At 37.5% G+C, this 26,373-nt stretch overlaps 1 protein-coding gene across 3 annotated transcripts in view; it reads left to right on the forward strand.

The window, feature by feature from the left end:
- The first annotated feature begins 10,780 nt into the window (after nt 1–10,780).
- The window catches only part of PUR7 (purin 7), a 234,922-nt gene continuing 219,329 nt past the window's right edge, over nt 10,781–26,373 (forward strand). Inside the window, exons 1-2 of one of the 3 annotated variants that reach the window (XM_089392427.1) lie at nt 10,781–11,164; nt 11,434–11,774. In XM_089392427.1, coding sequence (XP_089248553.1) covers nt 11,478–11,774 — 297 coding nt within the window. In that variant the 5' untranslated portion in view covers nt 10,781–11,164; nt 11,434–11,477. Of the gene's footprint in view, nt 11,165–11,418; nt 11,775–26,373 lie in introns of all 3 variants that reach the window. The other 2 variants (XM_089392426.1, XM_089392425.1) reach the window with 2 other exon arrangements.

Below are 26,373 nucleotides of genomic sequence, written 5' to 3' on the forward strand. Positions count from 1 at the left end.
TGCTGAAAGTCTTACACAAATTTGGACTTGGGGAGAAATTTATAAATTGGATTCGGGCCCACATTTCGGAGCCTTGGATCGCTCCATAGTAAACGGCAGAGTTGTTGACTTTTTCAAAGCCACGAGAGGGCTTAGGTAGGGGTGCCCTCTCTCACCCCTTATTTTTGTTCTTCAAGCCTCTGTCCTCAGTTTCTATTTAGACAAAAAAATGATGGACCAGGAAATTGCTAGGTTTTGCATAGCAAGAGGTGTTAAAAACATTAATCATGCCCTCTTTGTGGACGACACTTTTCTATTGGGAGCTGCCTCTGTGCTTATAGCCTCTTGATTTAAAGGAGTCTTGGATGAATTTTGTATGGATTCGGGAAGTAGTCTAAACAATGGCAAATGCCATATCTATTGCTAGAACACCACTTCTAGCATGCTCAATTCCATTTCCAGAACCTTTGGTTTCGCAGCCTCCTCAAATTGGACTTCCTTCAAGTATCTAGGCTTACTTGTATTTCTGAAAAGAGCCTTCAGCAGAGATTGGCTCCCCCAACTGGAGAAATTCAAGAACAAGTTGCTTTCCTGGGGCTTTTTCTGGCTCAACATTGCTGGTAAGTCTGTTCTTATTAAATTAGTCCTCAATAGTCTTCGCTTATTTCAGTTTTCTATACTCCTTGCTCCCTCTAGCATCCTCAAAAAAATGGAGGATATCATTCGAATTTTTTTTTGGAAGGGGGGCAAGCAAAATGAGAAAAATATTCTGTTAGTCAGCTGGGATTCCATCTCTAAGCCGCTCTTGGAAGGAGGATTGAACTTCAAAAATATTGGATGTCAAAATATTGCTATGGGAGCTAAGCTCATCTGGAGAATTATTGCTCCAAACCCTGGCTAGGCTCATCTAGCTCTTTGGAAAAAATACTTTAAGGGCAAGCACCCCCGCTGTCTAGAACATCCTCTGCCATTCCTAAATACGCCCTTCCAGAAGCTCTGTTCCAAAGCCTATTCGCTTATAAACAATCATGCCTACTGGGTCCCAATAAATGGTAAAAGGATCAACCTTTAGACAAACATAATCTTGAACAATGAGTCGTTGGGAAACTGTCGCTCTCTTCAAGCGTTGCATAGTTGGATGAATGATGCTGGCATGCGTTCCCTGTGGGATATCTCAGTCTGGTAAGATTCATGCTGGACTGGCTGGAAACTTGAAACGCCCCCTGATTTGTCTATGGAATGCGAGGAACTGCTCTCCAAGCTTCACGGATTGGCTCCAATGTGGATGCGAAGTAGAGATTCACGAGGCTGGGAGGTGCAAGTTGGTGGTTATTCCGTCGCTTAGGGATACGTCAAGCTGTGTGAGTGTCCCCATGTGGCCATGAATCCAAAACCTTGGAAAGGGATATGGCGCCATCCCTCTCTGCGAAAAATTGATTTCTTTAATTGGCTATTATGCCATTCCAAAATCTTGATGGATGAAAATCATCAGAAGCGTGGTTTTCACGGCCCTTCAAGGTGTAAACTTTGCAAGGTTAATCAGGAAAGCGTTTCTCATTTGATGCTAGAATGTTCCTTTACAGTACAGATTTGGATTGCGCTGCTGGAAACCTTGAGTTCCAACTTCGTGTTGCCTCCCTCCTCTGCTGATTTTTTTGTCAATCGGCTACAAAGGTACCCTGGTCCTCCTCCAAAAAACAAAATTATCAAAGCTGCTTGGCTTATTCTCCCCAAAATTACCTGCTGGCAGATCTGGCTTGAGCGAAACAAAGGGATTTTCAGAAACTGCGAGCAAGATTTCAAGCTAGTGGTATTTAAAATCAAATACCAGTTAAAAGAGTGCCTAAGAGACCATAAAGATGATTTAAATCTCACCCAGCAAGATAAAAATTGGGGATCTTCTTTCGATTTTCAGTTTCAAAAATTTGCAAAGAGTATCTCCGTCCAAAAAGTTTGGCAAATAAGGGCTACAACAACAGAGTTTCAAGGATGGATTGCTAACTATCAAAGGCACTCTCTATTTTTTGATGGGGCTGCAAAGGGCAATCCTGGAAGAGTTGGTACTGGAGGAGTTATTTTGAATCCAGTTGGTTTTAGGATTCACAGTTTCGCCTGGGGTTTGGGCATCGCTTCCAGCATTCAAGCTGAGGCTTTGGCCCTTTTTCAAGGACTCGAGATTTTGAAGGTAATGAACATTAGGGAGTCTAATGTTATTGGAGACTCTCAGGTCATTAGTAACACTATGGTGACTCAATCCAAGCCAATGGACCTAAGGCTAGCAAGGCTGATACACAGAATTTCAGACCTTGGAGACTCTTTCCAAAACTTGAAGTTCTACAATGTGTTGAAAGCCAATAATAAGGAGGCGGACACTGACACTAACAAAGCAACCCTTCTTATAGCTGGTGCCCTTCTCAGAGGCGGACAGGAAATATGGGAACCAATTCCTTAACTTAGAAAATTGTCATGTTTTATTGTCTTCTGTTAAATCAGTTTGTCTGTATCCAAAAGCTTGGGAAAATCTCTGATATTGACTGCATAGAATCAGGTAAGAAGAGATGTGAGTTAAACATAATTGTCACGGTCTTGCATCGTTGTTCGGCACTTTTGGATCTAGTCTCACCTTTTGTAATCCGCTCCTTGGCATTAAGGCCAGGTTTCTAATATATCCACTATCTGTTTCTGTTAAAAAAAAAAAAAAAAAAACAGTTGGGTTGTTGATCAAGTCAGAGAGAAATACGGTGCATCTAGTACCCGTGTGTTGAAGAGGATGCGCTAAACACAGGGATTAGGTGCAACAACTCGGTAATTATAATCACTTTCATTACAATTTTAACTTCATACTGCACCTTTGAATTGTAACATCTCTCTCTCTCTCTCTCTCTATCTATCTATACATATATTATGTTCGAGTTATTAGACACATGACATTGAGATTTTATTTTTATTTTTTCACTTTTTTATAGGTGCATTTGTTCCTATCTATGTGGCCATATGGACATCATTTTTTCACGGAGGATGCTGATGATAGATGCATGACACAAGATTATGGAGTGGAAGCCGAGTTCGACCAATCTAGTCGTGCTAGCCACCACAATCACAACCTAATGTAGGGGACGTTAGGCTACGTTGGAAAGATACAAGAGATCATTCAAGTGGACTTTTGTTCTTTCCAATGTGTTATTTTTAGGTACAAGTGGTGGGACACCTTTGATCGGAATAATGTAAAGGAAGATCACGATAGTAGGCTGATATCTATCAACTTTAGAAAGATGTGGCATGAAGCTAAGGAGCCTTGTGTTTTCCCAAAACACTGCAACCAGGTGTTTTTTTATCCATATGTGTTGGATAGGAATTGGTAGTTCGTATTAAGACACAACCCTAAATCAAATCATATTTTTTAGAACAAAATGTTATCATGCTAAACTAGGAAGATAATCAGGGTGATGGCAATGGAGAGTGACACGTACTTGTGTTATTTTATCATTTATACTATTGTTGTATGTTTTTGTTTTCTTTATTTCCCTAATTATATTGCTTTTTTACTAATCTTATTGGCATTTTATAATATAATTAGTAAGATTCACAAATGTTTTTACACGTTTTTTTGCAGTGGAAACATTTTTACACTTAAAATAGTATTTCCAGTTGTGTACAATATCTGTGATAATAAGGATTCAAGGTCATAATCCTTCTCAAATAGGAAAATGAGAAGAAAATAGTGAGTTTAGACATAACATTTAGATACTTATTGGTTTATTAATCAATTCATATGTTTTTTTCTTCTTCTTTAGTTCAAAATCAATATAAATCATAGTGTAGTGATAATTCTATAAAGAGTTTAACAATGAAAATTTTGTGTATTAATATGTAAGATTAATTCTTGACATGAGAGGTAAAGCCATATTTACTATATTTAAATTACAGTGCTTGCAACATTATGTAAACTAAAAGGAGGTCTTATGCATGTATAAAATGTTGACCAATTTTTTTATGGACCATAAGAGAAACAAATGGACTTACATGGATGCATGAAAGGTTTTAATTTTTTCTTCATGGATAATGGAACAATTTTGACTTTTCTTTTCAATGGTAATTATAAATAAAAGTTGAATTAATAAATATTTTATGGCTAAGAATTAAATGATAAATAATGTGATGGTCATTAGGAGACATTTGTTTGACTTTCAAATAAACTTGATCATGCATTTTTCTTTCCTATTTAGCTTATGTAAAACAAATATATATTTTTATGTATTTATAAGTAAATTATTTAAAGTAGACATGTCTTTATCATTGTGAACATGATGTAATATTAGCTAGGAGAAATGTGAAAACATGACTTTTAGTGACTATCTCGTGATAAATATGTGGAAAAAATAATATTTTTTGAGTTATTCATTAAGAAATAATCAAATATATTATTGGTCAAAAGTTTAAATATCATTTTTGCATTATTTAATTCATATTTATTATTAAAAAGAGTTAAATTTAAACAAGTACAATAACAAATAAAGAACCAAAATAATGCCAAAATGTTATATCTTTATTACTATAAAAAAAATTCACTTGCCTCTTTAAGGGAGAACTTCTAATAAAGCAAATCCCCAACTACAAGTAACTTCATAAGCCTTATTTTACATTTCTTGATCCTCATATTTAGTGAGAGAAATTTATAATGAAATTGGTAAGAGTTGCTATAAATATTAAATTTAAATTGCTTGAAAATCTCAAAAATTTAGTAAGAAATTAAATTTTATAAAAATATAAATTTTTAAGTTATATTAAATCTAAATTAATTATAAAAAAATTTGACTTAGGTTTTTTTAATTTAACAATAGATTGAATTTTATAAACCAATATTGAATTGGTTAATTTGTATTTTTTATAAATTTCTATTAGTAATATTTTATATTAAAAATTGAATGAGTTACACATTTTCGTCTTATTAAAAACTAACTAAATTATTTTACCTTTAATTATTTTTTCTTTGTGAGTATTGAAATATTTTATTAATTAAGTTAGATTTAATATGAATGAACTATCTAACCAATAAAAAAATATTTATCGTAATTTTACAGTCATAGTTTCAACCATACTAAACTTTGTAATTTATAAAAATATGTAAGCATTTTTTTTAAGTAAGTCATTTTGCATGCAATTTCATATATAAAAGTTTGATATAAATTCACCAATACATAATTTATATTATTTCATAAAAATAAACATCATAATGATAACCTTCTAACAAACACAAGCATCATCTAAGATACACATTCAAATTCACTACCATTATCTAATTATATACACCTTTAGCACATATAAACATCATTAGTTAGCACACAAATCTAATAATCTAACAGGGCATCATCATCTTGATCACGTCTAACAAAACACAAACATTGTAATCCAACATCATCATCACACACATCTTCAAATTAATATACATCTCATGTCAAATAACTGCTATCACATACACATCTTTATGCAAACATATTAAATGAACATATCTAACATGACCTAACAATATACACATCAATACCAACATATAAATTAAGTACATAAACATGAACACACACACACACACACACACACACATATATAAGTCAAATAACTTCAATCATATATCTGATACAATAGACGTAGTAGTGCTAACTTGGTATGGAGTAGAAGGCGACGGATGGTCAACTACTACCTCAACGTCTATCGAACTCTAAGGTGGAGGAGGAGGTATTGGTTGGTCTGCAACAAAAGATGATGAATGGTCAATTACTACCTCAACACGACCTAGTGAAATATGAGGTGGAGGAGGAGGACGTGTTGGTTGGTTTGCTTTGTCAAGAGAAACACAAGGCACATCCTCTAGCTCTGGCATCTCATCATTAGGCGACTGAGGAGGTGTACTACTAGAAGGATCATTGACACCCTTGAAACAATGATTTGATGGGGTAGTACTACCAGAAGCATCATGATCACCACCCTCATTATCAAGATCGCCAACCTCATCTGACGTATTTTGCCATTGCATTCTCTGCATCCCTCATCGCTCTCTAGTAAGCTACTAGCTCCGGCGATATGACGCATAAGAGACATCATCTCACATAGACAGTCCCTATAGAGATCCACGAACCTAGGATTTGCACTGATATCTCAAGCCCTCGCAGGGCGGTTTCACTCCTCAACCAAAACTCTAGGCAATCTATTGCAGTTGTCCATCCGAAATCGTAGACCATCCCTATGACCCCGAACGTCCACAACCCCCTGAGGATGTGCCTCACCCTCCTGGGCCTCACCCATTTCCTCATATCCTCCATCCAGTGGGGGAGGAGGTATGTCCTCATCAAATGTGCCAGTGTCTACAAAATATATAGTACACAACAATAATTAGACAAAATCATTAAACAATTCAATAAAACGTGCTAAAATAAATTTTATTCTAATTAAATAAAACAATAAAATGAAACTAGATTAATTTAAAGAAAACACTAATATTACCTCTCTCATCTCGAGGCTCACCCGGTGTGAAGAGGATGTTGGGACACTATCTCCAATCAATCCCCACATACGGAAATGCCAACGAGATAATCACATGGTCATCCAAACTGGCCAGTAGCGCTAGTGCCTGGGCGAAAATCTTGGCCAGATACTTTGGTAGGTCCCTCTTAAGCATCATCTACCCCCACATGCGCATCCAAATCTCAGTAATTAGCCTAGGAGGGTGACGGTCAAATGTAGGTCTCATCTCTAGAAACCTCTCAAAAAAAAAAAAAGCTTTGAAGTGAAAGGAAAGGTCGCCCTCCCATGTATCAACACACAAAATCTATCTAAAGCCATGCAAAACTACCTTAAAAAAATGGCAGACCATGTGATACAACATGGCGCCTGAATCAAAGAATCAACATAATACAAAAGAGGACAACTAATGCATTGTCCATCACTACTAAAATGTGCAGTGGTGGTGACTAATAACGAGAGGCACCTAACCTCATGTGCAAAAAAGGAAGAAATCCATAGTTGTCCACCACAAACCTAAAAATTTGTTGGATAGAATGCATGAGGTTCGACATATCTATGAATGTAGGCAAGTTGACTCTCAGTCGCAACCCCATGGGGGACATTAGGGAGCTGGGGAAAATCCTCCTCTTTCCTGGTTAGGCCATTGATAAGTTATATGTCCTCCTCAGAGGGCTTATACTACTCCCTAGGACTGACACGAAAACCTTGCTCCTGGGAGCTCCATTGACAGATCATATGCACCAATAAGACAGAGTGCACCTTCAGGGATGTAGCCTCCTAATAATACTTGAGGCGGCATACATTCCTTAAGAGTGTCTAGGTCGTTGCAATAATAGGGCAAGGATATAAATCCCTCTCCCTCTCTCTTGCCTCCTATGGTCAGACCATATTGTATTGCTCCGCCATTTGTTCTTGCTGCTGCTCCCTTTACTGACATATCTGCTACATGATTGACATATAAAATACATCAGCCTCATATATAAAATACATTTTTTTTTTATTAAATTAAAAGCGTATTTATCAATATGGAAACATAACTTCATTGGTGCGCCCAAAACACAGTGATGGACTGGATCTGGTACGATGTAAAAAACCACTACACCAACATCGGTGTGCACATATGTATGCCGCACTATTGTTGGTTCACAAATTTAATTTTTCATCGCGGTGCATCACACTTATGCACTGGTGCACATGTATAACCTTTTCACATCAGAATCAAAAGTTCATGTTATTGAATGCACTAAGCTATAGTTATATTTTAAAATATTATTTTCATGGTGCGTTTGGTAAATATAAATGCACTGGGCATAACCTAAAAATCGTATGCACCAATGTATAATTAAAGCTTTCTTGATGCATTTTCATTCATGAAACACATCGCAACAATTGCGGTGCACTATGTTCACGCATTGAACTGCGGTGCACCCTGTAAATTTATAGGGTGCACCATTATCGGTGTGAGGCAAAAGTATCGAGCGCATGACACAATGATTTTTTTTTCTTTTCAAAAACAATGGAAATTTTAATACGCAATTCTAATATGCAAAAAAATTAAATTAGAGAGAAACATAGACATTACCTGGACATTTTCTTATGGGGGAGGCATTGTTGACACGTAATGGAGAAATTCTTTTTTTACCATGGTTTGAAAAAATTGGAAAGTTAGGCAATGAGCATGGTACAAAAGGAGGGTGAGCAAGAGAAGCACCGACATTAGGGCATTTACATGAGGCAAGAGTGATACTGGTGCTTCAGAGCTCTACAACACTATAGATGGTAAAAATGAAATTTATGATCGAGAGTTTATTTATTTATTTAAAAAATTTGTAACAGTGCGTTCTGATACATGTACCACACCGATGCTTTGTTTGACTATAACAACGTTTTTTTTTAAAACCCCCTAGCGGTGCTCTTTAGAAGATGCCCCAGGGCGTTTTAATACATTTACAACACCTATGCATCATTGGAAAATTTCAACACATTTTTTTGAAATTTAAAAACTATAGCGATGCTCCTTCTTGGTATGCATCGGGCCGTTTTAGTACATGAAGAGCACCGATGCTTTGGGTGTATATAACATCAACAATTTTAAAAAGTTAACTTTTTTCCAATGTTATCGATTATTCAAGCACTGGTGCATTATGTTATTTAGCACACTGTGTTTTTTATTTTATAAAAATAAATTTTCCACCGAGCACCATGTTTTATGCGGCACCAGTGCTTGTTTGGATAGTAAAGCACTGGTGCATTTGTAGATTGTAGATGCATCGACCGAGAAACATCTGCTAAAACATCTGTCTGCCCACCTATGTTAGTGACCTAGTTATAAATAGATTTTTGGGCTATTTTTATGGGGGCTTTCGCAACAACCTCTGTTAGAAGGTCTTTTCCTTGTAGTGAGTGATTTTGTCTGCAGTGTGAGTGGCTCAATGGACTAGTGCATAGAGAAGGAGAAGTGCGAGTGGGTTCGTGCGAATCTAAGGAGGCCGAGTAGAAGGAGATTGCAAGGTTGAGTTGCCAGAGGGAGATTGTATTTGTTTGGAGGAGGCTAAGTTGTTGGAGTGCTAGGGTTTTTCAAGTGCGGATTAGTGGAAATGTACAGATCAAGTTGCTAGAGGGCATAAATTGAGTTTCTAGAGGCCAAGTTCTTCAAGCCGATTTCATCCATAGGGAGATTTATTTGAGGCCAATTTACTTGGGCTAAATTCATTCTAAGGGAGCTAAGTTGCCAGTTCTAGATTTATATTTTTCCTTGTATCTTTGTGGGTCAAAAAACCTAGATTTTCAAAAAAATGAAATGATGAAGAATTATTGTAGGTTAATTAATTTTGCAATGTGTTTATTTTTTCTTCGTCGGTATATCAATATTTATTTGGGTAAACAAATAAACTGTTGGCGATAAATAAATTTGTTGTGTGAAAATAAATCTAACCAATATTATAATTTAACAATCTTGCTCTAGATGTTTTGGAAAAACTTCAAAGAGGGCACTCCTTATTATATAGCCGCTAAAACTGGTTTGATCAAGGGAATCAAAGGGAAAGGAATTAAACTTGCCCACTCATTTGGTTCTCTTCCCTAGCTGATATCTAAAATGTTTGGATGTACCCCATATTCGGTATGAACCTAGCTTGGCATGACACCTTAATTATTGAAGGGGCATTAGGAAACACATTGCTTGCATATGGTGGAATTATTGGTTAATTCGATAAAAGTAAAGGATGGGCCAATGTCTCAGCCTAGATGATAGATCATTATATACAAAGCACCTTATCTTTCTTCGATGGGTGAGATCGATGAGAGTGGTTGCTAGTTTTATCCACTAATCCTTGCTGTTCCCTTCTTTTCTTCTCCACACTTGCTTGTATACACTACCACGACTAGTGTAAGTCACTCATTGACAACCTATGGTAATGAAAGCCTTACATGAAAGACTAAATCAAGCGTGCACAAATCCATAATCAATAGTGTTTAATGTCACATAACTACGATAAGGGATTTGCTTTCCCCCTTAATTATTAAGTTTGTCAGTCTTGATAATAGGAATGCTAGTATCTTAATGAGAAGGTGAGATAGGCGGGGCTAACAAAACCATTTTTTAAGGTCGTGGGGCTCTCTCACTTCTCTTTCCTTTTATTTTTGGAGATTTTGCTTAATCAAGTGTTATTTTTATAAAATAGACAAAATGATAAAGAATCATATGGGATGTCGTAGACTGGTAATCAGGCAATGTGCATCATCTTTGGAAGGAGCATATGGGATTCTTAAGAAAAAGCATCGATGCTTGGAGGCCACACTTATTTTCGCATATCGAATAAGAATGTCCTTTAAGGGATGCGTGGGGTAAAGAAATGCATGTCTCGTGAGGGCTTATGGTGAAACAAATAAATGCATGTCCTTATTAAATGGAGGATAAGAGCGAGGGAGATATTGAGAAGAAAGGTATAAAAATAAAAAAAAGATATAGAGCTAGAAGAAATATCAAGAAAAACTTAATTGAGTTTTCCTTAACATCACGCCTCACACTATCCTTTATTATGTTTCTTGTAATATCACACACCACCATCCTTTATTATGCTTCCCCTAATATTCCTTCTACCTCACCTTCATTAACCCTAATATCTCCCTCAATAATCTAGTATATTTTCCATAATATCTCATTCTACCCCTCCGTTTATTATGTTTCCTCTAATATTTCTGTAACCCCATTTACATAATACATCTTCCTAAATCTTTATCCACCCTAACTTTATTGAATCTATGATCAGTCCATCAAACCCTACCCTCGATTATGAAAGCGGGTGTGGCAAGACCTTAGGAAAAATACGAATATCATGAGGCCTCTTAAAATCTCATAAGGAGAGACGAATCACAAAAAGGGATTCGCACGGTGGTGAATGCTGACGTGGAGAAATGCTTTGGAATGAAGCGTGATACAGTGATGGAGAGCCTTTCTGCGCAGACACCTCCTCGACCTATCGATCGGACGATGGGAGATGCAGTTCAGTTGGAAAGGATGAAGAACTTGAAACGCTTTCGAAAGTTGGTTACTTTATTGAATCAGACCGTAACTCGCAGCACGTAAACAAGGAAAGCAGAGGACGCTAGGGGCAAGGAAACTCGGATTCGCAGTTGTGCTCTTAGTATCCTCATCTATTTGGTTTAGGTAAGAACAAAGTTACCCGTACATTGAAGAGTATTGGCATTTACCAGTTATGAATCAAATACAACCAACCAATTTTCTACTCTATTCAATGCTCATATAAAGGCTTAAGATATTTAAATATTTTTCTCCATGAATTCACATTTACCTCCTGCAACTGCCAAGTATTTATCATTATCTCTCTACAGCTTGGCAGGGTCGTATTTTACTTTTGCCTTTGTTAGATGCTTGTTATGACTGATCTTCAACTAAAACAGGCCCTTGTGTTATAGGGTTTATCAAGGGTAAAGCCTATTCTCCCGCGGAAGCTGAAAAAATGAGGATGGCAATGGGAGGAGGGATCGTTGTATCGGAGCCTTCAATGGCTTTAAGCACGAATTTATTGACATGTCTACCTTCTAAATCCTCCGCTGCTCAAATAAGGTTACACAGATGGAAGAAGAATAACAAGTGTTCAATTATTCGAGCAGGAGCAGACATTACATTAGATGTTAAAACTCGTCGACCGGATGTTGATCGTGCTATAGAAGAATCTCTAAACAACTTTGGCTGCCTATCTGAAACTTATCTCGACAAAACTGTTCCAGGCGTGGGATCGAAGATCAGGGGCAAAGTATGTATATATGTCTGTAATTGTTTTTTTCAGATTGCAAAAGAAACGGGGTTCCTTTAATTGTCACAATTAATGTCAGTTAATTTGGTTCTGAATGCTTTCAATGCAGCTCTGCTCCGAAGGCTTTTTAGTTTCTTCCATTTGAACACCATGTCTAGTTACAAAGGTGGCATTAAGCTGTAAGATCATGAACAATTATTTCTATAAATGCTTCCTTTATATAAATAGCAATGTACACATTTATACAAGAAAAAGTGGTCGCCTAAGCAGCCACGTCAAGCATGACCAAAATCCGGTGGCTTAATACCAAATAGGCTCATAACCAAAACTCAGCCCCCTAGGCACAAAACAAACCATATAAATGTCCATGAAAGCAAATAAAACAGTAAACAAAGTTATGAGACTTAGCCTTGTAAAGATATATTATATTTGTAATTTTGTACTTTATTTTCTGTCTTTTTGGTTACCTAGTCTCAATTGATCACTCACCGATTTTTTATTGTCCTCAAAATTTTGTACTCTCTACTAATAATACAAATGAATGCACGACATGTATAGAGATGAGAATATCCTCTCATAGTTGCTATCTTGTGTGCGAGTATTCTTGCATTGCTGGTATTATTTTCATATCAATTGGTATAAGAGCCCTAGCAATTATGGTTTCTAGCTCTAATCACTTGAAGGGTTTCTATCTTTTACTCTTAGTAGATCTAACACCATTAGGCTTCTTATGATCAAGGCCCTAGATCTAGTATCCTCAAGGGTTTCTGCCTCCTATCCTCCCCTAGTTCTATTGTCTTCAACAAGCTTTGACTTTGTGGAGTTATTCATCAAATCGGTGCCACATCCACTTACGAGTCAGTGTCATAAGCTTCTCAGTGCAGTGTGGTCTTTTCTACTAACATGGACAACTCCTCAGAACACCAAAAGGCATGCTCTCAGTGACTTTTGGTTGCTACTTTGGGGTGGAGGCAATAGTCCCCTTGTGGTAGGTGTGGTCCATGGTAGTTCCTTGAGAAGACAATTCATTGGTTGATTCCATATTTGAATTTATTTCACTTTTTGCATGTGTCTTGTAGAAAACTGTTTCAATTGTAAGACCCTTTTTGTTGCCCCATCTCCCAGTTCCCATGGCTACCTATGGGAATCAGTGAATCAAAATACTCTTATGATTCCCTCATTGCCCAAGCACTAGTTGAACAATTGCAAGAGCAACAATGCCTGATGTTGGAGACCAATGTTACTCAACAACAACAACAATATGAACAACAAGAGTTCTTGGCTAAAACAATGCATGTTGTGATGAGTGTGTTCCAACAACTCATCGCCCATTAGCAATAGGCCTAACGACTATGTTAACCTCAACTTGCTATTCACCACTTGATTCCCATTGTTCAACAAACCTACAAGCTGTGCGCTAAACTATGATGTGTAAATTTGATGGGGTGCTCAATGATGGCAACTTTGATGCTTGGATATGTAACATGGAAACATATTTCAAAACCCAATTAAACTTGGCTGAGCCAACAAGATTTTGGTTGTTGAAGTTTATATGGATAATTGGGGCCTAACATGGTGGCATACCCATGCCCAACATTTGGAAACCGACAACCAACCCCTGATTGATACTCGGGGATACTTCAAAGATGTTCTAACTATTAAGGTATAATGATGCTTTGATAGAAAACTTTGACAAATTCCAAGATACTTTGTCCAACAATTTTTTTGATGTCTTCAACAATGTACATCAAGCTCGAGGTAAGAGACTTGAAGGCACTCTTTGTGTTCAATTCATTTTGGGTTATTGCCACATTTAAAGAAGGATTTTGGACAATTCTTTGTTAACTTCAAGTAAATATCTCAACTTGCTTTCAAAATACAGATTGGATCGCCTAAAGCCAATCTTGTTTGTCAAAAGAATCTAATTCCCTTTTCGTAACCCCTTGCAACTTCCAAGGGCTGACTTGAGAGCAAAGGAAGAAATATGGGCCTCCTAGCATAACACTTGGTATTGGAATTAAAAAGATGAAGTCGTGCCCCTATCATGAGAATAATGAACCATTTGATGATAAATTAGGCTTCTTGGAGACAAGATTGCTAAGAAGGCCGAGGGTGTCCTTGTTGGGCAATAACAAGTCTTTAGAGGTTTTGACATAGACGTCACTTGCTTATCTACAACAAATCCACACGTGGTTCTAATAGTCAAAAACCACATAGGTAGTGAGGAGGAAGCCCTCTTGACCCAAAGTTGCCAGGCCAATAACAAATTGGCTTCTATCATCATGGACAATGGCAATCAAAAGAGTCTAGTGTCCTAATAGTTGGTCACAAATTTGTAGTTGCTAATCTCTACTCACCCCAAACCATACAAGCTTTTAGATGGGTTAAGGGATATTGATAACCCACTCATCACTTGAGGTACTCCATCTCATTTACCATTGGATCTTTAGTGACACAATTGAGTGTGATGTTCATTGTATCATTGATTTTTGTTTTGAATATGGGCAGGCCATATCATTTTGTTAAATATGCACAATATGATGGCTAATAGGCTTCACAATGACAATAAGACACTCAAACTCATTTCCACTTCTTCTAGTATCCCACATGTATTTTTTGGATTGTCTTCTTAGTCAAGGAAGACAACAAAGGGAATCCAATTCCTGTTGATATACAATAGATTAATGACCCATACACAAATTTGTTTGAAGAACCCAATGCCTTTCATGCTTTTCAACATTTTTAATGCACCTACCTTTCATGCATATACATTTTTTAATGTACCCAAAGCCTTTCATGCCTTTCAACATTTGTTTGAGTGATTGGTCATGCCTTTCAACATCTTTAAATGCACCCGCACTTTCATGAGGACCATCAATGATATATTTGGACAATATCTTCATAAGTTTGTAGTGGTCTACTTAGATGATATTTTCAATAAATCTTAGATCATATACAACATGTTCACATTGTTGTCGGTCTCTTTCGCCAACCTAAGTTACAAGACAAAATGAAGAAATCCTTCTTTAGATAGACTTCAATTCAAAATTTTTGCACATTGATTGATGCAATCGGAGGTCACATAGATCTTCGCAAAGTTTGGGTTTTAAAGCACTGACCCACTCATTCCAACATTATTGATCTCAAGAGCTTCTCAGAAGGCATGAGTTGCTATAGATAAATCATCCACCATTACCCCCACATTGCTCACCCATTGAAATATGCCAACAATTAGAAGCCTCTTTATTGGACTTCTAAATTACAAAAATCATTTCAAAAGTTGAAAGTTGCTCTTTACTTTGTACTAGTGTTCGCTCTTCCTAATTTGCAACAATTTTTTGAGATCAAGATAGTTGCTTTAAAACACGTCACATGCATCGTTCTTAAGCACATAGGATATCTAGTGGCATATTAGTAGGAAACATGGTTTGAGTCTAAGCTCAACTACACCTCTTATGCAAGAGATTCCATGCACTAGTCCTCTCACACATTGAAATATGCCAACAATTAGAAGACTCTTCATCAAACTTATAAATCAAAACAATTGTCTTAAAAGTTAAAAAATTCTCTCTAAGTTGTACTAGTGCTTTATCTTCTTGATTTACAACAACCTTTTGAGATCAAGATAGATTCTTTAAAGTTTAGATTATGATATATGTGGTGTTCTTCAGTACGAAGGATCATTTGGTGGCATATCATCTAGAGGTATTGTTCGAGGCTAAGCTCAACTACGACACAGGACAAGGAATTTCATGAGTTGGTTCAAGCACTCAAATACTGCGACATTATATCCTTGGTAAGGAAAATATGTTTTTCATTTTTAATAGTATCTAGGAGATTTATATTCATTAAAAAAGACCACAACAAAGCTACAAAGAGAGTACAATAAAAATGTTTCAAAGAGGTACAACATGAGCGATATTCGTTACTATTTATGAGCCCATGGCCTAGCCTAATAATGTCTAGAGGTAAAATTACCTAGTATTTTTGAGAGGTATATATTCTACTAAATAAACTAGATAGTCTAATAACATTAGAAAGCATAACACTGATAGAAGGCATGTCTGCTTGCTTCTTCTAGTGCTACATTGCCAGATTCTAGAGCTGACTGTTCAATCCATTACATCATCAAGTTGATGCACTATTTCTTCCTCATTCAACTTCCCACAAATTGAGTTCACAAATTGGACTTGGTTTGATCCCTTGAATGATCTCCCTTGTTCATGTTAATCACCATAATTTGGAGTATATTACATTTCACTTCTAGGATTGCCATTTGATGCTTTTGTTGTACAATTGTTCCCATAATTGTTGCAACCTGAGTGACTAGCTATTGCTCATTCTCATGAATCTTTGTAGTTGCCATGAAAATTGATGCCTTGTTGGCTTGAATGGCTTCTTTGTGATTCCTCAAAACCCTTGTAATCTCCTTCAATTCCCAATAGTCTATTTTGAGAAAGTAATAAAGAGAGCACTAGTTCATGTGCAGAAACACCATAAACATGCCATGCCTAGGCCTAGTAAAGAACAAAAATGCCAAAGAGAGAAAACAAGATTCAAAATCACCAAACCAAAGGTATTTGGAAGCATTGACTAAAGATCGATAGAACAAACCTCCTCGCGGAATAAAAGTGTGAAATTCCAATATGAAGCGCAATGAAACAAATACCTCATGGTACTAGGAAACCAAATATGGGCTTGTGCTTTCCAAAAACCAAGAACTATTCACAAATAAACCAATTTGATGTGCCACAGTAGGAAAAGATAGTAATTGAACAAAATGATGCCAACAGAGCTTCTCAACGAAGATCCAAACTTGGCAATTGAGAGCTCCCTTATCTTTGTTACTAGAGGAGGGGGCTCAATGAAATTCAAAAGCAATAAACCAAGAAGGGATACCCCTACTAGCAAGGCATACCTTGTTAGGGAACCTTCTAACCAGAGCTTCTTCCTCTGCATTGCCAAAAGCAATCCCATTGCAATCAAGGAATACTCCACTCCCAAGTTCAAAATTGTGTGAATGCATAATTGTGAGCACGTGACATGGAGACCCCTATCTCTTCTTATAACTATCTCTACGATATGCTCTAGTGATTGCATGTTGAACCATGTGATGCCTTAAATATTTGATACATGGCATAAACCTCATGTTGATGTGCTATGGAATAGGTAGATTGATCAAATTATCGTTGATGTTAATAACCCCCTCTTTTAAGAGGATGACTTTATTATCAAAATTGTGTACCACTTGATTGTTCTCTTGAATTACCTGGAAGAAACTAATGCTAGTAAATTTTAGGCACCTCATTTTTTGCTCGATCTAGCACTGAATCTAGAGGATGATCAACAACAACATTCTTAGTAACCATTTTGGCTATAAGTTTTGAATCCCCACCACAATCAAGGATTGAATACTAGCTTCAATAACTAACCTTAGCCATAAGCTTCCTTTAGATTCTTAGAAGCAACACTGAGGCCCCAAGCAAATGCTAGTGTAGTTGTTCCTCTAGTGATTATACTTGCCCCCCGCATCGCCCCCTTCTCCTCCCCCCCAAAACTTGCCACCCCAATTAAGGAAAACATCCTACACATTGGTCATCAACCCCTTTAGCTTTTGATTTTTCTCCACCAAGTTTTTGGGAATTGGGGATGTGAGAGCAAGGAAACACACTTTGGGTACGTGTGGAGACATGTCACACACCCTAAAGTTAAGGGAACATCACGGGAATGAGGGGGGTGGGGAATATTGGGGTCCCTATCTCTAAAATATGTCAAAATAATCTAAACAATAACAATTCATCCCATGTAAATTCAATAGCAATCCATCATTGTAAAATGATACATGCACATCAAAATTTCAATTTTATAACTAATAACCAAATGAACTACATTGATTTAGATTATATTACCAATTAAAGATTGCAATAATAAAAATTAAAATTACAAAAAAATAAAAAATAGGAAAGTGTCAAATATTCAACATCAATATCTGGAGTCAAAACTGAACATTAACTATGGACAGTGAAAACTAAATGTAGCTAAAGGAAATCAACATCAAATGAGCATCAAGGAGGCAATGCCATTGGTTAGTCCTCTGCATTCATCTGCTATAGGAAGTCGTTAGGGCCATCAATGGAAGTGTCATTATTTGAGTCAAAGTCACTCTTATAACCAATGGCACACCAACCAAACCACGGTGCACCACATTTGGTCCATCCTCCCCATCTGTTTGTGCATCCTCCTCTAAATCCACATCCCATCATGTCATTGGTCCCCTTTGATACTCTAGTGTCTTCCTATGTGTAAGACATAAGGCACTATCAATTATAATTAGTTTCTCTGCTCTCCCATAATTAAGTCTATTGATCTTGATAGAGTGGATGAAGCTATACATGGATCATTTCCTCTTTGTTGTGGAGGAACAATCAATCAGAGTCAATAAGTGAATAGCAAGATCTTGGATCTTTGGAGCATCTTCCCCATGCATCCTCGACTAACCAATTGGGTCATCTTGGCCCAAGTCTTTGTCATCTTCCCTCACATTAGGCTTTTCAAAAGGACCATTGAGACCTCCAAATTGAATTCATTGCCCTGAAAGTGATATCCTCTTATTTGCATGGTACATATTTGTAATGGTGGCTTGAAATCCCTTCTTGATCTTATGATCATCAATGGGAGAAATTATATTAGGCCTTTACATATACCATTTTATGTTAAGTGCATATGCTATTGTGTGGGAAGGTGTCTTCATTCAATTCCACCTACATTGAATAATGAGTTGAATCTATCGTGTGGGAAGGTGTCTTCATTTAATTCCACCTACATTGAATAATGAGTTGAATCTAGTTCATATAGAACTATAGGGAAGGGTCTTTTTGACAAATTGTTGCCTTTACTTGACCCAACATGTTATCAAATGTCTCATAGATTTCTCTGAGACTAGGATCAGCTGTGTCAATATATCCAATAACCTCAACTATAGGGTGTAAGAATGGCACCCAATAATTGCATATTATTATCCAATATCCAAAACCCACCAATTATTATCCAATATCCAAAACCTGATTTTCTTCCCCTCATTTGTCTTGGATTTCGTCTACTTGTTCCAATCCGGAGTCACAACCATGTTAATTTTCCATTGTTCTATGCTGTTACAGTCACTTTAGCCCAATTCTTTCTTCAATTAGCAATCACTTTTAAATTAATTTGATCTTCTAGTAGCAATTGTAGATAGAACAATAAATGCAATGAACAATAATAGACAATCAAGAGCAATAAGAAACACGACAATTGGTCAAAGACTAGGGAAAAACCCCACAAGGGGGAAATCCCTTGCAAATTCTTCTTCTTATTAGTAACCCCACAAGGGGGAAACCCTTGCAAATTCTTCTTATTAGATTGTCATAAAATGTTCAACATGTTAGTTTTTGTAGCATTGGATGTGTTTTAGTCATGAAATTTTGTGGAGAGGCTAGAATACATGAGATCTCCATAACCTAGAAATCTTGGCTGTTGGTGCTCCAACAAAAGATTATAAGAAGTTGGTAGGCACTTGGAGAATACACTTGAGACACTTGTGGAGTTCGATTTCCTTGGCAGTTCCATTTCCAGAGAGCAACAATAGTAGCTGGAGGGCCAAAGATGGAAGCAGGGACAATGAGGGGTAGGGATAGTGAGGTTGGAGGAAGTTTTCCAGATCTAGTGAGTGCATTTGCAAAGAGGCCGAAGTTTCTCCAAGAGGCTACATAGTCCTAACGCAAAAGCCTTAAAGGGCAGTTTTGATTTGCCGAAGAGGGCAAACGTTTTCAATTCTAGAAGTTGGATAGAGGTTCCAGGGTGTCGGAGAGACGTTTTCCCAACTAGCAGTAGGTAGGACGACTTGATTAGCAATCAATTCGGGCAACAGTTGCAATAGGCAGCTTCAGGGTGACGCATGGCATGTGCAAACCCAGTTGGACGACTTGTTTTTCAGAGGCAGTCCACTGCTGAAATTGCTTGGAGTGAGGGTAATTTCCCTCTAGATATTTTTGCCAGTGTTTTCTTTGCAGGATAGCCAGATTTTGCATCCAGATTATTGTACTCATAGTTTCTCACTGCTGCATAGTAATATAAAACCCTCAGCTGTTGCATTGGTTTTCCCAAGTTGGGTTTTTTCCGGGGACATTTGTCCAAAAAAATTGTGCGCTAGATTTTCTCAGTTTCCAGTGCTATTTTCTTCAGAAGTTTATTTGTGAAAATCACAGTGTGAATTATTTGATATTTGCTATAGCAGACAACAGATAAATTGTTAAATAAATTAGCAATTAGAAAAATAATTTCCAGTTGCTGTGATAGGTGAAATTTCCACACACCAGAGAGATACAATAATTCAATTCATCAACAAAAGTGTCAAAGTCCATTCTTTGACTATCCAAGAGATCTACCAACCAATATCCAAGATATGAGCCCAAAAGTCAAATATGGTCAAAGTCAACAACAGTCAACAACAATAGCTGATGCCCTAACCAGTCAACATTTAGTGGTCAAATCAACTCCAAAAAGTTCAGTCCTGGCAGTAGAAAATTTGGCCTTTTATGCTGGTCAAAGTCAAGTCAAAGACTCAAAATAGTCCCAAAAATGCCTCCAAAACTGGTCAAAGTCAACTTCTGCGACCAAAAGGCAGCTTCAAATCTGCGGTCAACCATGGTCAAAGTGCCCAAAAAAGTTTGATCTCTCCACAAAAAAACTCGTCCTCCAAAGCAGATCCAAAATCCCAAGTCAAACCAAGTCAAACCACTCCAAAACTCCAAAAAGTCAATGCTGGTCAAAGGCTCATCAAAGACAAATTTCAGCCCAATTTGAAATTCTCTCTCCTACTCGCACGTGTGAAAGAAGACCTGCAATTTCAGACTTGTATGAACCTCCAAGAGAAGAAGAAGATTTGTGTGATTTGTGTCCAAATGAGGTTGACTTGACTTGTATTTATATGCTTCATGTTTCTTTGGGGACCCAATTTGTCCTTTAGGCTGACTTGAACTTTTGTGCACATGTGGGTTTTCTCATTAAAAATATATTTTTCCTTGACCAAATTAAATTCTTCTAAGGCCAAAGAGGGTCTTCTCCGGATGAGGAATGCTGTCCAAAGGAGTAAATTTGTCCATGAGTTGCCAAATTAACAAACCATGGTTTGCAATGTTGTTTGCACCTCCAACATCCTCTACTATAAGATATAATAGTTGGCATATCTAATATCTAGAGGCTTAGGGAATTCCTGTTAGAAAATCAGAAAGGCAGAAAGATTTTCTTATGTTGATAATTTCTTGTGATATTCTTATGTTCTTATTAACTTTCTTATGTTCTTCTTTATCTTTGTTTCATCAAAGCAATTATCAAAATCAAATCATGAAGATCAGGGACACCAGATGTAGGCAGACAACCAGGGCAAAAGCCCCTATATAGGGGAAAACCTAGTCAAGAACTCCTCCTTCTGTAATTCATATGACAATGAGACAACCGAGACCTTAACCAACATACCTTCCTCCTCCACCAAGTCAGCCTTTCAATGAGATACAACAACCTTCAATAGTCTCTTCTTGTCCAACAACTTCAACCTAGCATCAACCCAAAAATTTTGGCCCAACTTCAACAACAACTTCAAAATTTATGCCTTCGCAACAACTGCAGAATTTTGACCCTTCCAATAGCTTCACAGCTTCACACGTGTGGGAAAAAGAGAGAATTTCGACTTCTTATGCTTGTGAGAGACCTCCTTCTCCTTCGCTATCCTTCTTCCTCTTCTTCCTTGAAATTCACACTTTTTCTGGCCCCAGAAGTTGCAGATCGAACTTGTTGTGTGTGAGTGACAAATGAGGTCGAGTTGTTGCCTTTATATAGTGATTTTGCTGCCCAGTTTAGGCCAACTTATCTAGTTTGAGGCCGACTTGGTGGAGAAGGCCTAATTGACCTACTTTACAATAAAATAAATTTCTTCTTTGACAAATAAATCCCAAGAAGGGTTTTTTACAATATGACATGGACAAGGACACTTGACATAAACCCTAGAAGTTTTCAATGAAGACTTTGACCTAAAAAAAATTGACCCAAGCATGAAACCCATGCTTTAATAAGTCAAATTCTTTAATAATAAATTTTCTTTTTCTTTCTTTTGATAAATACATTCCATTATGACTCAAGTACAATTATGAAGATGGACACTAGTTACATTCTTCAACACTCCCTTTTAACTAGGGAGGTTTTCATAATTACTTATATCTATAGAGGTACATGGAAGATCTCAAAAATGAAGTACGAAGAGTTCTGGCACACTCAGTGCCACAGACTAGATTCTTGACCAGGGTAATCTATTCGGGTGGGACTAAGATGGACTAAAGCTTTCAGTCAGTCTAGGTACCATCAAGATTACTAACTAACCATCAACCCAGAGATCTAGGTGTGTATCCAAGGTCAGAGCTCCAAGACCAACGCCACCCTCCCTCTTCAGGATCTAGACATCAACACACATAGGCTGACCAAATGTCCTCCCAAGCATCCACCATTAGATGCGTCAACTCTCCCTATCAAACTAGATATATCCATTTTTCCAAGCATGCTTCCAAAGTGTTCAACCCTTTTATGGAGAGACTTACTTGTACAAACACAAACCCCAATAAAAAATGAACTTTCAAATATACATACAAGTAAACACAAACCTTCGTGGTCCTTAATCATCCTGATGGCACTTATATCAAGTTATCCATATAGTTTTGCAACTACTCAATACATTGTAGTACTTTCATTTATTCTTTGATTTCTTCTTCAAGGTATCCATCATGACCATCATAATATGCCCTCCCTTTCAACTTAAGCAGATCAACTACTTCATTTTTGTATAACATGGGAGAGTCTTTCATGGCTTCATTCTTTCTTACAGTATCAGGGTCATCTTGATCATCACCATCCTTATAACTTTCTTCATCATGCTCATACGGACATCTTCTTCATTATCTTGAAGATTGTGTACCTGCAAAACTTTAGTAACAAGTACAACCAAATACATATATAGAAGCATGAAGTTAACTGTATCAAAGTTATGTCAATTTAATGGAAGCATTAAAACAATCAAATACTTTAGACATCAAATACCTAAACCTAGTTAGGGTCATAATAAGCAAGAGACACATACCTTTTGCTAGGGTTATTGTCATAAATCCTAGACCACATCATTAAAACTTAAAGCAACTTAATCAAGATATCTGTCTCATTATATCTAGGGCCTCAATATTATTTTTAGAGATATATGACATACTCTACTAAACCCTAGATTTAATCTTCGAGGCACAAATCCTTAGATATCAGCGATTCAATCAAATAACAATTCTACTATACATGTTAGACTTTACTAGGGTTTGTTGCAAACCCTAGACTAAATCAATATCATAAGATCCTTGAATATCAATCTCTACTAGGGCTTTCTTACAAACCCTAGAGTTTACATGAGCAACAACAATTAGGTTAGCATACTCGTATATACATATGTAGGATGCATTTTTCATCAATAATTACTAGGTAAACTTAGGACACAAACATTAATACATCAAAGTTAGATATACAACAATTTATTCAGACTAGGGTTAGGTCATACAAACGAATATACACCTAGGGTTTTATCCCTAGAGTCTTATCATAGACATTACTAGGGTTTTGCTCATAAACCCTAATTTACCAAACCCTAAAGGTCTAGAGTTTCATTTAAACATCAACAACAAACCCTAAAGGACTAAGTTTTTTATTATAACAATACCAAAGACTCTAAACATCAAGAGAGTAGGATTTCTAGACTTCATCATTAACCCTAAGTAGACTAGGGTTTCATAAATATAAACATACCTTGGGTTAAGCTTTTATAGAGAACCTTTTAGGGTTCCATACGAATGATCAAAATAAAATGAAGGTAGATTCAATCTAATGATTAATCACCCAAACAAGAAACTCTTATGATTCAAAACCCTAGACATAACAATGTTAGTAATGTAGAACAAAATTTAAAAGAAGAATGATCATACCTTTATATGAAGAAAACTTTGTAACAAAGCTTATAGGCTAAGACACACCTCGAGTTGTTTCTTAACAAACCTCTCAATGAAGAGAGTGTGTCACATCACTCTTATTGGCCCGAAGTCAGTTTTATTGATCCTAGATCAATATCACAAGAGAGTGTCTCAAACCACTCATACTGATCCCAGATCAGTTTCATTGATCCCAGATCAATGGAGGTCATCCTAGCATAGGGAGTATGGTAGATACATCGATGCATCCATTGATAGTACTACTATGGTCCCTAACCCCATTTCCCTACTTATTGATTAGATGAGAGGTACTTCCCATGAGGCCCAGACTGCATGGGTAGGATGCCTCGACAGGAGAACTAATCATGCTGTCCACAGGAGAATGAATCATCCTGTCCCACAGTCGCCATGGGAGAACTAAACATCCCGGCCCACAGGAGAACTAATCATCTTGTTTCACAGTTGCCACGGGAGAACTAATCATCCCGTTCTACAGTCGCCACGGGGTATCACAGGGGAAGGTTGAATCTATCATCTTGTACATAGCGCATCACCAGGGGAGGGTGAGTCGCCCTGTGGTTGTATGTTGCTCTACTAAGTACCCCAGGCCCCTAAGAGCTCCCAGAGCTCAATGCATGCAACATGTAGGACCCTTATAAGAAGGTCTCTCAACGACTCCAAGTTGTTCAGGAAAGTCACAGATTTGACCTTTCCCCGGGGCTTTGACAAAATGTCTGCGACTTGTACATCAGTCTCAATGTGATGGAGCCTCCTCGCTCATCGACTTCCATATCCCAGATAAGGTAGTATTTGATGTCTATCTGCTGGAGCAATCATCGAATACAAGATTCCTCAATAATTGAATCCCCCCTCTGGTTGTCACAGAGAATCACAATGGTATTCATCATGCATACAAACAACTCACTTAAGAGCTTCTGTAACCATGCAGCTTCACACAAGATCATACTCGTAGCTATGTATTCGATCTCGGCGGTGCTTATAGCAACCGACTTCTGCTTCCTGCTCATCCATGATATCGAAGCAGAATCCAAAGAGAACCAGCACTGAGAAGTGCTCTAGTGATCCTCCACACTGCCTGCCAGTCAACATTCGAATAATCATGCAGTTTCATATTTCCGGCAGTGTATCTCAGTCCATGAGATATTGTGCCCCGAAGATATCTCAGAAGATTCTTGGCACCAATCCATTGAGACTCAACCAAAATGAGCTCACCATGCTAACTGCAAAACATATATCCGGACGGAAGTTCACCAAGAACATCAACGCGAATGGGTTTATGAAACTCAGAGGCATTTCCCAAATCTGGTCCGACATCACTACCATATAACTTCTGAAAGTTAATATCCTCGAGGTAGTCACAGGCTTGCAGTTTATCATTCCACATCTAGAATCCAACTCCGTCTTACTTCTGCAAATGAGAGGGTTTGCACCTATCAGAAATAGGTTGTCCTCATAAGGTGCTGGTATGAGAGGTCTATCATGCACAACCTTCAAACAATGGTTTGGATCGGCTTCACTCTTAGTGAATCTCAGCTTCATCTGGCAGCTATCAATCCTCTCATACTACGCCCGGGGAGTTTTGCTTCAAGCCATAGAGGGCTTTCTTCCACTTGCATACGTGAGATTCCTGATCATCAATCTCAAACCCCTCGGGTTGTTCCAAACTTGTGGACCTGCTACATGAAGGGAATGGTCCCCTTGTAAGATTTTCCTTCGGTACATCTCAGGCATGTACTTTCATGCTCTTTTTGAATTCAGGCATCCCTGTCACCATTTGACTCACAGACCTTCGATGCTATGTGTCAATGGACATGGTCCCCAATGGACTTCTTGCAACTTGATACAATGCTGAACTCAAAAACATCTTTGAAAATTCTATTTTCAAACACGTACATTTCATCGATTAATGTCACCTCGTAACCTTTGACTTCCATTGTTGAAATGGACACTGGGTTCTTCTTGCGATCAAGTACATAAAAGAGATTCTGTAAATGAATCGAGTTATCCTCATTCAATTGAGGGGTAACATTCCCTACACCCTTTCCGGGATAAGTGGCATCTGCTCCAAGTATAATCCCATGATTGTTTCCATCTCTACCAAATTAGAGAGTGCACCCTTCTATCCGATGAAGTACCTTGAAGCACTACAATCAATAAGCCAGATTCCCAAAGAATCTGAAGGAGAGGGCCAATACAAGATAACGCTTCTTTATCTTATCAAAAACAACATTTGATTCTTCATACGTGGGGTTCCTTGCTTTCTTTGAAGAGTCGGCCATTTCCTTGATGACTTGCATTACCTGTCATTCTTTTGATCATTAAAGATGTCCCTGGAATGATTGTTATCTTCATCAAGAGATGTGTCTCTGCCATTCGGACACTCCTTCGCATAATGGCCGAACTTATTGCAACCATGGCATTTGCCTTTCCTTCCACCCTTATATCCGGACTTCCCAATGAAGTGATCTTTAGGTAGGCCATCCGAAACTTCTGTTGCGCTATTCTGATAATATTCTCGGCTTTGACTTCACCCT

Source organism: Pinus tabuliformis, chromosome 1_1 (genome assembly GCF_031772625.1).
Source record: "Pinus tabuliformis cultivar Carrire ecotype Pingquan chromosome 1_1, CPIR1, whole genome shotgun sequence".
Lineage (NCBI taxonomy): Eukaryota > Viridiplantae > Streptophyta > Pinopsida > Pinales > Pinaceae > Pinus > Pinus tabuliformis.